The following is a 12,772-nucleotide window of genomic DNA, read 5'->3' as shown; positions in this document are numbered from 1 at the left end:
TTTTTAGACCATCCCAGCTAAAATTGACTTTCTGTGCAGATGGAATTGAATTTGGAAAGTGGCCTGCAAAATATTGCAATCTGCTGTCTTAACATAGGAATTGCTGAATGAGAAAGGAACATTCAAATTTCTGCTTCCACCGTCTTGCAAGAGAGCTTGCAATCGAATGAACACTTGCTCACTCAAGTAACATTTCTGTGGATTAGCTGAATGTAAACATTTCCACCTCCATCGTTCTGTCACCCCATCTTGCTCTTGCTTTTTCTCGGACGCGCTGTCCCTACACACCAATCACCCCCCACCCCCACACACATGCATTCTCCCCATGCACACATCACACTCCCACGTTCTTGCCCACTACCCCCTCCCCATTCACGCACATGGGCGTGCGCACACTGACATCTAGCTCGTGATCGGATACAGATTGTGTGGTGTACATTGTTACTTTAGAACCTTTAAAACAACTAACTGTTGATAATTTTGGTGGGGTTCCTGATCCTTTTGATTTATTAATTCACAGGGCATAATGTTAATTCTAAATGCTTAACACATTTCGAAGCTACAGCTCCTAAGCACACATCCTTTTTGATTTGAAAGTTTCTGATTTAAAACCTCGGTTTTGGTGCCGGGTGCTTATGACTAAGCAGTTTGTCAACAGTGATTTGTTTAAGTGAATATTATTTTCTCATTATTTCTGTCAGAATTATTGCAAACTTTCCATTGAATTACACAGTGTAATCATTACAAATGCTTTTTCATGTAGATTAAGTTGTTTTTAGTATGTACTTTGCAAACAAAATTGTTAAGTTGTCACCATGGCAACTCCATGGCTGCCACATTCATCGTTTGGGGAAGCTGCCAGCCTGGTTGAACTCGAGGCAACATAATAGCTGCTCTGTGACAAGATGAAGAATGCACGTAACTTCTGAGTTAATTCTGAATTTCAAGTTGCACAGCAGGTGCTTAGTTAAATTTTACCTGCTTTAGCATGTGTCCTGACAGCTAGGAATACTGCCATCGCAAGGTTGATGGACTTGGAGTAGAAAAAAGCATTGTTTCCTATAATTGCTTCATTGTAGATTTTTCTAGATATACTGCTCAATGCCTTTTATGTTGTGTATGAAGTATGATAGTTCAGTACTATTGGAAACTGGGGCAAAATGAATTTCCACATAAAGCAGGTTTTATGGTGGGAATTTGTTTTCTGAATCAAATAAGTTATTTTGTATTCAAGGTGGAATCTGGACTGTTTAAACAATTATTTTCACTAACGAGATTCTTTTCATTTCCAAACAGATTTGCTGAACATTTCTCAGAGTATAATAGCAGGATCAGAGTCGACACTGCCCACTGTTTGTAAGGAACTCTTAGGTGAAGCTGTTGCTTTTCTAGGAAGAAGTAATTTATCACAGGAGAACATTCCAGTAAGACTTAGCACTGACCTTCTAACAATTCACAAATGGACGATGGAAATCTCTCAATCCTACGAACAGCTAGATGAAGAAAGTCAACAAAGCTGTAAGTCTGCCTTGCTGATTTTTTAAAAGTTGAATTTAGTTTTTATTTCCGAAAGTACTTGGACATTTATTAGAACTGAAAGCGGAATACAAGTAACTGTATGCTTTCAATGATATCAGTTTATTCTGAGACGTGTGTAATAAATCTGAGTTAAATAGGCTTCCTTGCTGAGGCAGAGAACACAAACTTCTTAAATGACAAAATGAAATAATTACAGAACAATGAGGTATGAAGTGATCAGAGTATCCTTATGCATGAATTGCAAAAGATTAATATGCAGGTGCAGCAAGTAATTGGAAATCTCATATAGAATTTTATCATTTGTCATGAGGGGAATGGAATACAAAAGTAGGGAAGTTGTGCTTTACTTAGGGTGTTGATGAGACTGCATCTGGAACATTGTTTACAATATTGTTCACTTTTTATTTAAGAGTGTGTTCAAAACATTGGAGGCAGTTCAGTGAACATTTTACCTGACTAATACCCAGAATAGTTGCTTTGTCTTGTGAGTAAAGGTTCAACAGGCTAGGCTTGTATCAGCTCGAGATGAGAAAATTTAAAAAGTGTGAAGCTGGATGAACACTCGGGCCAAGCAGCATCTTAGGATCACAAAAGCTGACGTTTTGGGCCTAGACCCTTCTGAGAGGGAGATGGGGAGAGGGTTTTGGAATAAATAGGGAGAGAGGGGGAGGCAGACCGAAGATGGACAGAGGAGAAGATAGGTGGGGAGGTAGGGAGGGGATAGGTCAGCCCGGGGAGGAGGGACAAGTCAAGGAGGCAGGATGAGGTTAGTAGTTAGGAAACGAAGGTGCGGCTTGAGGTGGGAGGAGGGGATAGGAGAGATAGGGGATAGGATAGAAGAACAGGTTAGGGAGGCGACGACGAGCTGGGCTGGTTTTGGGATGCAGTCGGGGAAGGGGAGATTTTGAAGCTTGTAAAGTCTGCATTGATACCATTGGGCTACAGGGTTCCCAAGCAGAATGTGAGTTGCTGTTCCTGCAAGCTTCGGGTGGCGTCATTGTGGCACTGCAGGAGGCCCATGATGGACATGTCATCTAAGGAATGGGAGGGGGAGTTAAAATGGTTCGCGACTGGGAGGTGCAGTTGTTTATTGCGAACCGAGCGGCGGTGTTCTGCAAAGCAGTCACCAAGCCTCCACTTGGTTTCCCCAATGTAGAGGAAGCCACAATGGGTACAGTGGATACAGTATACCACATTGGCAGATGTGCAGGTGACCATCTGCTTGATATGGCAAGTCATCTTGGGGCCTGGGATGGGGTTGAGGGAGGAGGTGTGGGGGCAAGTGTAGCACTTCCTGCGGTTGCAGGGCAAGGTGCTGGGTGTGGTGGGTTGGAGGTGAGTGTGGAGTGGACAAGGGAGTCCTGGAGAGAGTGGTCTCTCCGGAAGGCAGACAGGGGTGGGGATGGAAAAATGTCTTGAGTGGTGGGGTTGGATTGTAGATGGCAGTGGAATGCCTCATCCTGGGAGCAGATGCGGCGGAGGCTAAGGAATTGGGAACAGGGGATGGAATTTTGCAGGAGGGTGGGTGGGAGGAGGTGTATTCTAGGTAGCTGTGGGAGTTGGTGGGCTTGAAATGGACATCAGTTACAAGCTGGTTGCTTGAGATGGAGACTGAGAGATCCAGGAAGGTGAGGGATGTGTTGGAGATGGCCCAGGTGAACTTGAGGTTGGGGTGGAAGGTGTTGGTGAAGTGGATGAACTGTTCGGAGCTCCGCTTGGGAGCAAGAGGTGGGGCCGATACAGTCATCAATGTAACGGAGGAAGAGGTTGGGTTTGGGGCCAGTGTAGGTGCGGAAGAGGGACTGTTCCCCGTAACCTTCAAAGAGGCAGGCATAGCTTGGGCCCATGTGGGGTACCCATGGCCACCCCCTTTGTCTGTAGGAAGTGGGAGGATCTCCCCTTCTCCCACTGCATCCCAAAACCAGTCCAGCTCGTCCTCGTCTACCTAACCTGTTCTTCCTCTCGAGTATCCCCTCCTCCCACCTCAAGCTGCACCTCCATTTCCTAACTACGAACCTCATCCCGCCTCCTTGACTTGTCCCTCCTCCCCGGGCTGACCTATCCCCTCCCTACCTCCCCACCTATACTCTCCTCTCCACCTATCTTCTCCTCTGTCCATCTTCGGTCCGCCTCCCCCTCTCTCCCTATTTATTTCAGAACCCTCTCCCCACCCCCCTCTGAGATGAAGGGTCTAGGCCTGAAACGTCAGCTTTTGTGCTCCTAAGATGCTGCTTGGCCTGCTGTGTTCATCCAGCTTCACACTTTGTTATCTTGGATTCTCCAGCATCTGCAGTTCCTATTATCTCTGATCACAAATTTAAAATGTGACTTGATTGAAACATACAAGATTCTGAGAAATCTTTGCAGGGTAGATGTGGAGAGGATGTTTCCTCTTAAGTAAGAATTTAAGATGAGGGACATTATTTAAAAATCAGGGGCAGCCCATTTTAAATGCAGATGAAGTAAAATTTTCTGAGAGTCACAAAACTCTCTCCTTCCATTCCCTGCTCAGGAAGAGTCCTAGAAAATCTTCAGGGCAGAGGTAGATAGATTCTCACGAAGCAAGGGGTTGAAAGGTATCAGTGCTATGTGGAAATGTGGATTTGAGGTTGCAATTAGATCAACCGTGGTCGCAGTGAATCGCAGAGCAGGCTTGAGGAGTTAATTGACCTATTTCTGATGATTTATGTCTATTTCTTAGAAATGGACTTGTGTGCACAGGTTTGTCATACATAATTTGGATTTTTATTTCAAAATAGTGTTCACCAACAATCGAGCCATGCAGTCTTATTGTGTCAGAGCCACATCTGTTTTTGAAAGGGTCACAATTCTGCTGAAGTTATGGATTGACACTGTCCCAGAAAACGATTCCCTTGGGATCATTGAGGATGAACTGCTTGGGGAAGTTAGAACATTGGGTAGAAACTTACAATTATTATTGCAAGTAAGTAATTTTTTTTGTCTTGAACAGAAACACAGAAGAAATTACTGCTGACAAGATTGGCATTCAAAGCTGTGCCTTTATTTTTGTTTTGGGAGCATTTATTGTCAATGCCATCAATAGGTTACACAGTAACCTTGCCTGAGTAGAAGCACAACATCCTCACAAGAGGTGCCTCTAAGATGAATTAGAAAACACTTAACCCAGCGACTCAGAATGAGCCCAATCAGGGCCTCACTCCCTGAGCAAAGTGGGTTGAGGGTCAGCAGCAAATAATGCTGCCAGAAGGTTCTGTTGCATCAGTGTAGCATTATTGTTGGCAAAAAGTGACCATCCTTATTTGCCAGTGATAATGGGAACTGCAGATGCTGGATGCTCTGATGAAGGGTCGAGGCCCGAAATGTCAGCTTTTGTGCTCCTGAGATGCTGCTGGGCCTGCTGTGTTCATCCAGCCTCACATTTTATTATCCTTATTTGCCATCTTGGTGCTAACAGCCCACACTGCATTTTACTTTCCCCTTGATACATTAGCAGACCCTTAACTAATAATTCTGACTCTCCATCAATGGAGTAACTATAAATAAATCGTAATTTAATTTTCAACAGTACATGAAGGTTTTGCTTCCAGATTGAAAGTACTATCCACTTGTACCTTAGAACTGGCAAATGAATAAACCAAATTAACAATACAAAAGAAAGTGTAAAATTAATTTCCGTACGCTTGAAAATTCCAATTGAACTTTACTTAATGCTATCCTGCCTTGTCTGCCTTTAATTTACTAAGTTACTTACAATGTTTATACAGTATTTTAAGTTCAGTTCAGATTTCCAACACATACAATTGTTTCAACTATTTACCAAAAAACACAATAGTACAAGCAACAGTTTCAAAACAAAAAAAATTGAAATCCAGCAATGTTTTATTCTAATACATTTTTGCCTGCAAATAAGATTTCTGAAAACTGGAGGAGGAGGAGTTAAGCTTGCAGCAAGATATTGAATAAAAGATTATGTCTGTTTGTGTGTTTCCAGGGCTGTGATTCAGACATTTCTTCTATGGTAATGGAGGCTCAGGACAAAATAAGCCAAACAATTAGAAGGCTTGTAAAGCACATAGGTCATTTGGCAGCTTTCATGAGTATGGAGCTGCATTTTGACGAAGAGAACATAGATGATTCACCCAGTTACAAGGTACTGTCCTTTTCTGGCCTTGAATAAGAAAAGATTCCAAACATTGAGAATTGAATGAATAATGTGAAATTTGTTTTGCTGTATTTTAAGAAGGTTTCATGTCAGAGAGAATAACAAATGCAGCTGCACTATATGAACTGAAGGCGTGCTTTAAATCTGTAATCGTACTGAAACAGTCCAGGTTGATCTCGTTTGTTTGCTAAGTTTCATATTTTAACTTCAGCTCAATGGTAGCTAAAATTGGGTGATAATGCATGTGCCCAAATAATTGGCCGGAGGGATGGCACTTGTGGAATGCAGAAACTAGAATAAAAGAACTCAAAATTGGCTTTCTGCTTAAAATAAATTGCCAAAATTTCAGAATTCCTAGAAGATTTTTAGTTATGACAACCTCCTTTCAAATATTGTATAATCGTCAGTCATTTTTATGATAGACATATTTTTATGATGAACACCATCTTTACAAACAAGGAGTTTGTTCCTCTGGCTTGGCCACTTCTCCCCCCCCTCCCCTCACATTGATATAATCTACCATTACAATCAGGTATAATTTGCTTGCAATGATTTATGCAGCATAATCACCTCAGAAATTTTTCACTGACATATCCTTGGTTGCCTTCACTTCTTTATCTATCTCTGTGGTATCATATGCAAGCACTGGGTCAGCTTCTACATCTCTTTTTCGTTCACAACTTCCGTAGAATTTTGATCCTAATGGATCAGTCAAATTTCCCTCAAAGGCCAGAAAGGCCAAAGCCATTGTTTCTATCCCCGCAATAAATTCCACTCCTAAATATTGATTCCATCTGTCATCTTTGTACTAAGGTTTTGCTTCAAATTTTAAATCCTTGCCATCTAACTGTTTATATCGCCAAAATAATTTGGCTCTGCATCCATCTCATTATTTTATACTTACTGGTTTTGTAACTTTTTTCATCTTGTCTTTTAACTTTGTCTGCTTTAACAGTCTGTCATGTTCCACTCTGTTAAAACTCCAACTTGTTTAAGACCTGTTTATCCCATTCATGATTTATAACAACGCTTTGACCTCCAAATTATTGAATTTAAAAATCCTTTAGTCAATTCCTTCCCATATTTTCATAGAAACAGAGTAGGCCATTCGGGCACCTGTCTTTTTGCTGAGCATCTAGTCTTCAATTATACTGTACCTCAATTCTATTTTCCTACTTTGCTCCACAAAATTTGTCTTTACTTAATGTTCTCAAAGTGCAACTAATTTTACTCTGGAAATTGCAGTCCTCCAGATTTTCACTAATGTTGGAAAGAATGCTTTGTGAATTTTCTCAATGCCCGTTCTGATTTTAAGAATACATACTCCCAGTGGAAATGCCCAGCTTCTGGAATTAATTTATTTATATCTGCCTATTCCTCCTTCTCATAGTATTAACAATGCAGCCTTTTGCTGCCTTGGCCATATTCTCCAAGTGGACTCCTAAATCCTGGTCTCTGTCTGTATTTTCCCTATGAAAACTTTTATATTGGGTTTTTGATTAAATTCCTCAACAATCTGGTATTCATTCTTTTATTTGCTTTATCTCTCTTGGTTCGGCCATGACGATTGGTTAGAGTATGAAATTGGAACTTCTAACTGAAAATTGAATGAGTGGAGAGAGACACAAATAAAAGGTGATTGTTGACGGGTATTTTTAAAAAAACGTTGTCCATTTGCTTTCTAGATCTCTAAATTGCAAGGTGTGATTATATTTACATATCTTGCAGCACAGATCCGACTGAACTGTTTCTGTTGTTGTGATCCTAGCTGATAGTAATACTGGACAAATGAAATCCCAAAAAATGAAACCGAAAGAACTGTGGATGCTATAAATAGGAACAAGAACAAAAACCAAGTTGCTGGAAAAGCTCAGCAGGTCTGGCAGCATCTGTGAAGAAAAAAGGAGTTGACATTTCGGGTCCGGTGACCCTTTGTCAAAACTGGTGGCTGGGAAAATGTCAGTTTATACGCAGAAAGAAGAGGAGGGGCATGAGGTGGGGAGTAAACGATTGGATAGAGCCTGAAAAGAGCAGTTGGACAGACAGAGTTGATAATGATCAGGCTGGGAAGGTGAATAGTTGTTAATGGGAACTATTAGTGACTAATAACAGGTAGTGTATAATGGCAGGCTCTGTGGTAACAAGCCTGGTGTGTGGGGTGGGGGTAGCTGGGACATGGGAGAGTTCAAGCCTTAAAATCATTGATCTCAATGTTGAGTCCGGAGACTGCAGGGTCCCCAAGCAAAAAATGAGGTGGTGTTCTTCGAGCTTCTCCCAGAATGAAACCTTGTCTTCATTTTTCAAAGGTTTTATTTTTGTATTTTGGTTACCATGTTGATTAGCATTTGAAATGTACTCAAATAAGGCTGCCCAATTTCTTGAAATATAAAAACTCAACTCATTCAACAAAAGAAAAAAAATGCTACATATATGCAAATCAGTTTGAAGTTTTTGACATTAGCAGTAACACCAAACACTCAACCCTTATCCCAGCAACTTCTTTTTGAAACCATCAATCCCAAGAAAATATCACTCAAATCTTAACTCTTTAATTTCTTTCTTAACCAACCTTTCCATTTTTTTTCTTGGACTCCTGCAACTGTTTTAAGACTTCTTTAAAGATCCAATGGCCTGAACCACCACCTATTTCTGATAGCCTAAATTTGTTTTCAGTTCTGAATGCTTGAAAATTTCTGTACAATTCTCTCAGCTTGGAAATTTCACAAACTATCCTTTCCTCCCTGTGAGAGTGAGATTATTGTCCTGAACTGAAGATTTATTCTTCTGCTAGGCTGAAAGTGAAACCTGATTCCTTTGAACAGAACTCAAACTGAAGTAAGCGACCTTTGACCATTTGTTTTTCTGCATATCATAAACTCAGCAGCTTAAGCACTTTTTGAATTAACTTCATATAGATTTCTTGCTAGCAGTTTCTAAGTTGCATGTTTTATTAGAAATTCTGTATTTAGGTCACTTTTCCAATGCTTACTGACCTTTATTAAAAAAAACAAAACTAAATTCAAAGAACTGAAACCAAATCCCATTCTGCCCCCATGTAAAAAAGTTTAAATTCCTAAATCAGAATATATTGCACAGTTTGGATCATACTGTTGTGAAACCAAATCTTAGTACTGAAAAACTACATATCTAACTTAAAGGGAAAAAAAATTTGTTTTTACTTTGGTATTAACTTTGAATTATGCTCCAAATGTCTTCACAGAGGAGTATAATGGCCTGCCTTTTTGAAGGAGTAAAATCTGGAATGGAGAGTCTCTTGGATACTGGTTTAAAAAAAATCAAGGAACATCAGAAGTTGTTGCAAAGACCATCTTCAAAGTTGGAGGTAATCTGACTGTTCGTTTGAAATTCAGTATGTGGTATGTTAAGTACCTAATAAATTGCATTGAGTAACAGATATATTTTTATTTCAAGAAATTTGCTTTTCTTCACATAACTAATGTTGGAACGAAAATATACCTTGACTTCTAGTATTTTTTTTCTACTAGCTTGTGTGATCAGTGCAATAATATATATACTGTAAAGATACCTTTTGAATGTTTTGGTTTATCTTGAATGCCACATCATAGAACATAGAACAGTACAGCACAGAACAGGCCCTTCAGCCCACGATGTTTTGCCGACCATTGATCCTCATGTATGCACCCTCAAATTTCTGTGACCATATGCGTCCAGCAGTCTCTCAAATGACCCCAATGACCTTGCTTCCACAACTGCTGCTGGCAACGCATTCCATGCTCTCACAACTCTGTGTAAAGAACCCGCCTCTGACATCCCCTCTATACTTTCCTCCAACCAGCTTAAAACTATGACCCCTCGTGTTAGCCATTTCTGCCCTGGGAAATAGTCTCTGGCTATCAACTCTATCTATGCCTCTCATTATCTTGTATACCTCAATTGGGTCCCCTCTCCTCCTCCTTTTCTCCAATGAAAAAAGTCCGAGCTCAATCAACCTCTGTTCATAAGATAAGCCCTCCAGTCCAGGCAGCATCCTGGTAAACCTCCTCTGAACCCTCTCCAAAGCATCCACATCTTTGCTATAATAGCGTGACCAGAACTGGACGCTGTATTCCAAGTGCGGTCTAACCAAAGTTTTATAGAGCTGCAACAAGATCTCACAACTCTTAAACTCAATCCCCCTGTTAATGAAAGCCAAAACACCATATGCTTTCTTAACAACCCTGTCCACTTGGGTGGCCATTTTAAGGGATCTATGTACCTGCACACCAAGATCCCTCTGTTCCTCCACACTGCCAAGAATCCTATCCTTAATCCTGTACTCAACTTTCAAATTCGACCTTCCAAAATGCATCACCTTGCATTTATCCAGGTTGAACTCCATAATTAGTGGGTGAATCCAAATGTCTTGAATGAAAGAGCTTTTGAAAGATTTTAAATCATTGTCTATCGCACTCAACTGCCCCGTTTTAAGCTGTCAGGTTGTCCTTCACAAGATATGAATGAGAAAAATAGGCAAAAAATTGCCTTGACTTCATGAAAACATGGGACTTCTGAATGAGGTGCTGATCCATCTAGGACTGAGCAGGGGAAAAATTAATACACTCAAAGGAATGTGCATCTTTGGAATTCTTTACCCAGAAGGTTGCAGATGCTCCCTTGTTGAAAATATTTAAGGCTAAAAAGAATGATTTTCAACCTCTCCGGGAATCAAGTGTTATGGAGAGAGGGGTGTTGATGGAGTGGAGTTGAAGCTCATGATGAACCATGATTGTATTGAGTGGCAGAGCAGGCTTGACTACCCATTTGGGCGACTGCTGCTCCTACTTCTTGTGTTCTGCATAAATTGAAATATCTCCTATTTAAACAATGCATTATTGCATTAAACGTGCCATAAAATCTTTAACACTACCAGCACCTCTTTTGCTTTATTCCTGTCATACTACCGAGTTATTAGTAGTTGTGTTAAATATGAAGTAACTTCTTAAAATCATTTTCGCAAGACTAGAGTTTTAATGTATTTAATTTAATTATTCAAACGTTTCTCTTGATATAGATCAAGAGAACTATATTCCATCTGAAGTCATGATTTACGTGATCATGCTGACTTTGTGTCAAAATATTTCTACGTACAGGCCGAAATATTTGAGTTTGTTGCAATATGATAACTAGCTTCACCTGTTGTGGAAAAAAATGTCCCTGGACCCAAAGCATTAACTGTACTCTCTGCCCATATATCCTGCCAGATCTGCTGAACCTTTGCAGCAATTTGTTTTTCTTTCTGATTTTGAGCATCTGCAGTTCTTTGGCTTTCTTCTCATTTCAACACCTTGCGCTTGTGAAACTGCAAGCTGTATGTAAAAAATTAACAAAATGGAAGTATTTGTTTATGCCTCCTAAAGGTAGATTAAAGTTAGCAAAAGTTGTTTGTCACCCGAAATGTATAGCATCATGAGGTTAATAAAAATTTCAAGTAATGAGAAATGCCATTCCATTTGTCACCTCTCATCCGCCAGTAGGTAGTGTACATAGCCTTGAAGCAACTGCTTTGTTGCATGGCAACACTGACTTTTTTCTCTTGGTAAACACAGAATGGTGAGTATGAGAGCTTTGAAGAAATGATTGTATGTTAATGGAGTTAAATGCAAGATGATTTGTATTAAAGGCTTTGTTTATTTAGTGCTGTAATGTTACCTTATAGCATTGATTCAGGCAATAAGTGAATTCACTCATCACCTGAGGTCGCTAATTAACCTCAGTACCGTTCATTCAAGGTGATTAAACCAGTAGTTTTTGGCAAAAAATATTTTTAGAAGCATTAAAAATCATTTCCTTCTTGTAGAATGTTCATTAATTTGCAACCATGGTCTTTGTCATCCAAAGCCCCTTGTGGATGATTGAGATAACGTCACCTGGACAGAACCTGTTGTGAGAATGACAACAACCTTTCCCCACGTGAAGCTTTGCCACCTCGTTAAAGCTCCTTCCTCACTAAATCCTACCTCATTCTCTTTCCCACTTCCTCATTTGGTGGGTGCTCTTTCAAGTTACTGACAGCTGCACTTTGAACTCATTAATCACTGGATCTGTGTTTATCACCATTCTTCTGCTGTTGAATTCTTCAGTTACTCAGTATCTTTTGATATCGTTGTCCCCATTTAATCCTTGCATTCACCCAGCATGAGCTTTATTGGGGAAAGGGCCATCATCTATGGCTGTAGTCATCTGTATTATCGTTAAGAAATATCCTAACATGATTCATTGAAGATAAAATAAATAAATCCGAAAATACTTCACAAAAACGGAGGACTCATTACCGGTTCCCATGAATGACTTCCGGCCCAACTTCATCGATCAGCAATACTACTTTTTCTCATTCATTTACTTGTCTGGCCTACCTTTAAATACATCTGTGGTATTTGCCTGAATGACTCCTTGTCGTAGTTGGGTAAATGTTTCCTTTGAATTCTGTATTAGATTTATTTGTGACTATCTTATTTATTTCTAACCCCTAGTCTTACACTCACACATGAAAACATTTTCTTAACGACCTCTATGTCTCCCCTTGGCAGTTTTTGAGAGAGCTCTAATTTCTTCAGCCTAAATTGATACATATTCCGATATCGTCCATGCAAATGCTTTTGCACACTCTTTTCCTTTGGAGTATGGACGTCTAGAATGGTACACGGCAAACATAGTGTAATAATCTGTTTTGATGTAAATCCAGGAAATGTTAAGAGTTTCATGCATATTAAAAGAAGTTATTTGTGTGTACACATATATCATAAGTGCTGATTTTGTATAATAGTACAGAATTTTTTTCAACATTTGAGGTATTTCAGAGATTAAAGAAGTGGAACATGGCATTGTCGGTGTCATTACAAAACTATCTTGTGGAACTTAAAAAGGTGAGGGATGTTAAAGATTTATATTCACCACAATGTTAAACTTTTATGCCTGATACTTCTGTTACCAATTTGGCCCTAAAAAATGGTGAGCAGAAGTATGGAAGTAGTGTTTATTTTGTGCGTGGAAGTGTTTGTCCTCCTTCAACAGTAAGCAGCTTTGCATAGCAAAGAAAAAAGAAAACGATGATAAAATGTGAGGCTGGAT

The 12,772-nt window shown here is 39.8% G+C and overlaps 1 protein-coding gene across 3 annotated transcripts in view; it reads left to right on the top strand.

Annotated features, from left to right (window-relative positions):
* kif14 (kinesin family member 14) overlaps positions 1–12,772 on the top strand; it is a 97,820-nt gene that overhangs the window by 67,336 nt on the left and 17,712 nt on the right. For 2 of the 3 annotated variants that reach the window (XM_048540065.2, XM_048540064.2), the window contains exons 24-28: positions 1,297–1,518; positions 4,299–4,483; positions 5,513–5,671; positions 8,904–9,026; positions 12,502–12,567. In XM_048540065.2, coding sequence (XP_048396022.2) covers positions 1,297–1,518; positions 4,299–4,483; positions 5,513–5,671; positions 8,904–9,026; positions 12,502–12,567 — 755 coding nt within the window. Of the gene's footprint in view, positions 1–1,296; positions 1,519–4,298; positions 4,484–5,512; positions 5,672–8,903; positions 9,027–12,492; positions 12,568–12,772 lie in introns of all 3 variants that reach the window. The other variant, XM_048540061.2, reaches the window with a different exon arrangement.

Source organism: Stegostoma tigrinum, chromosome 8 (assembly GCF_030684315.1).
Source record: "Stegostoma tigrinum isolate sSteTig4 chromosome 8, sSteTig4.hap1, whole genome shotgun sequence".
Lineage (NCBI taxonomy): Eukaryota > Metazoa > Chordata > Chondrichthyes > Orectolobiformes > Stegostomatidae > Stegostoma > Stegostoma tigrinum.
Note: the sequence above shows the minus strand (reverse complement) of the source record. Positions and strands in the feature narration are given on the sequence as shown.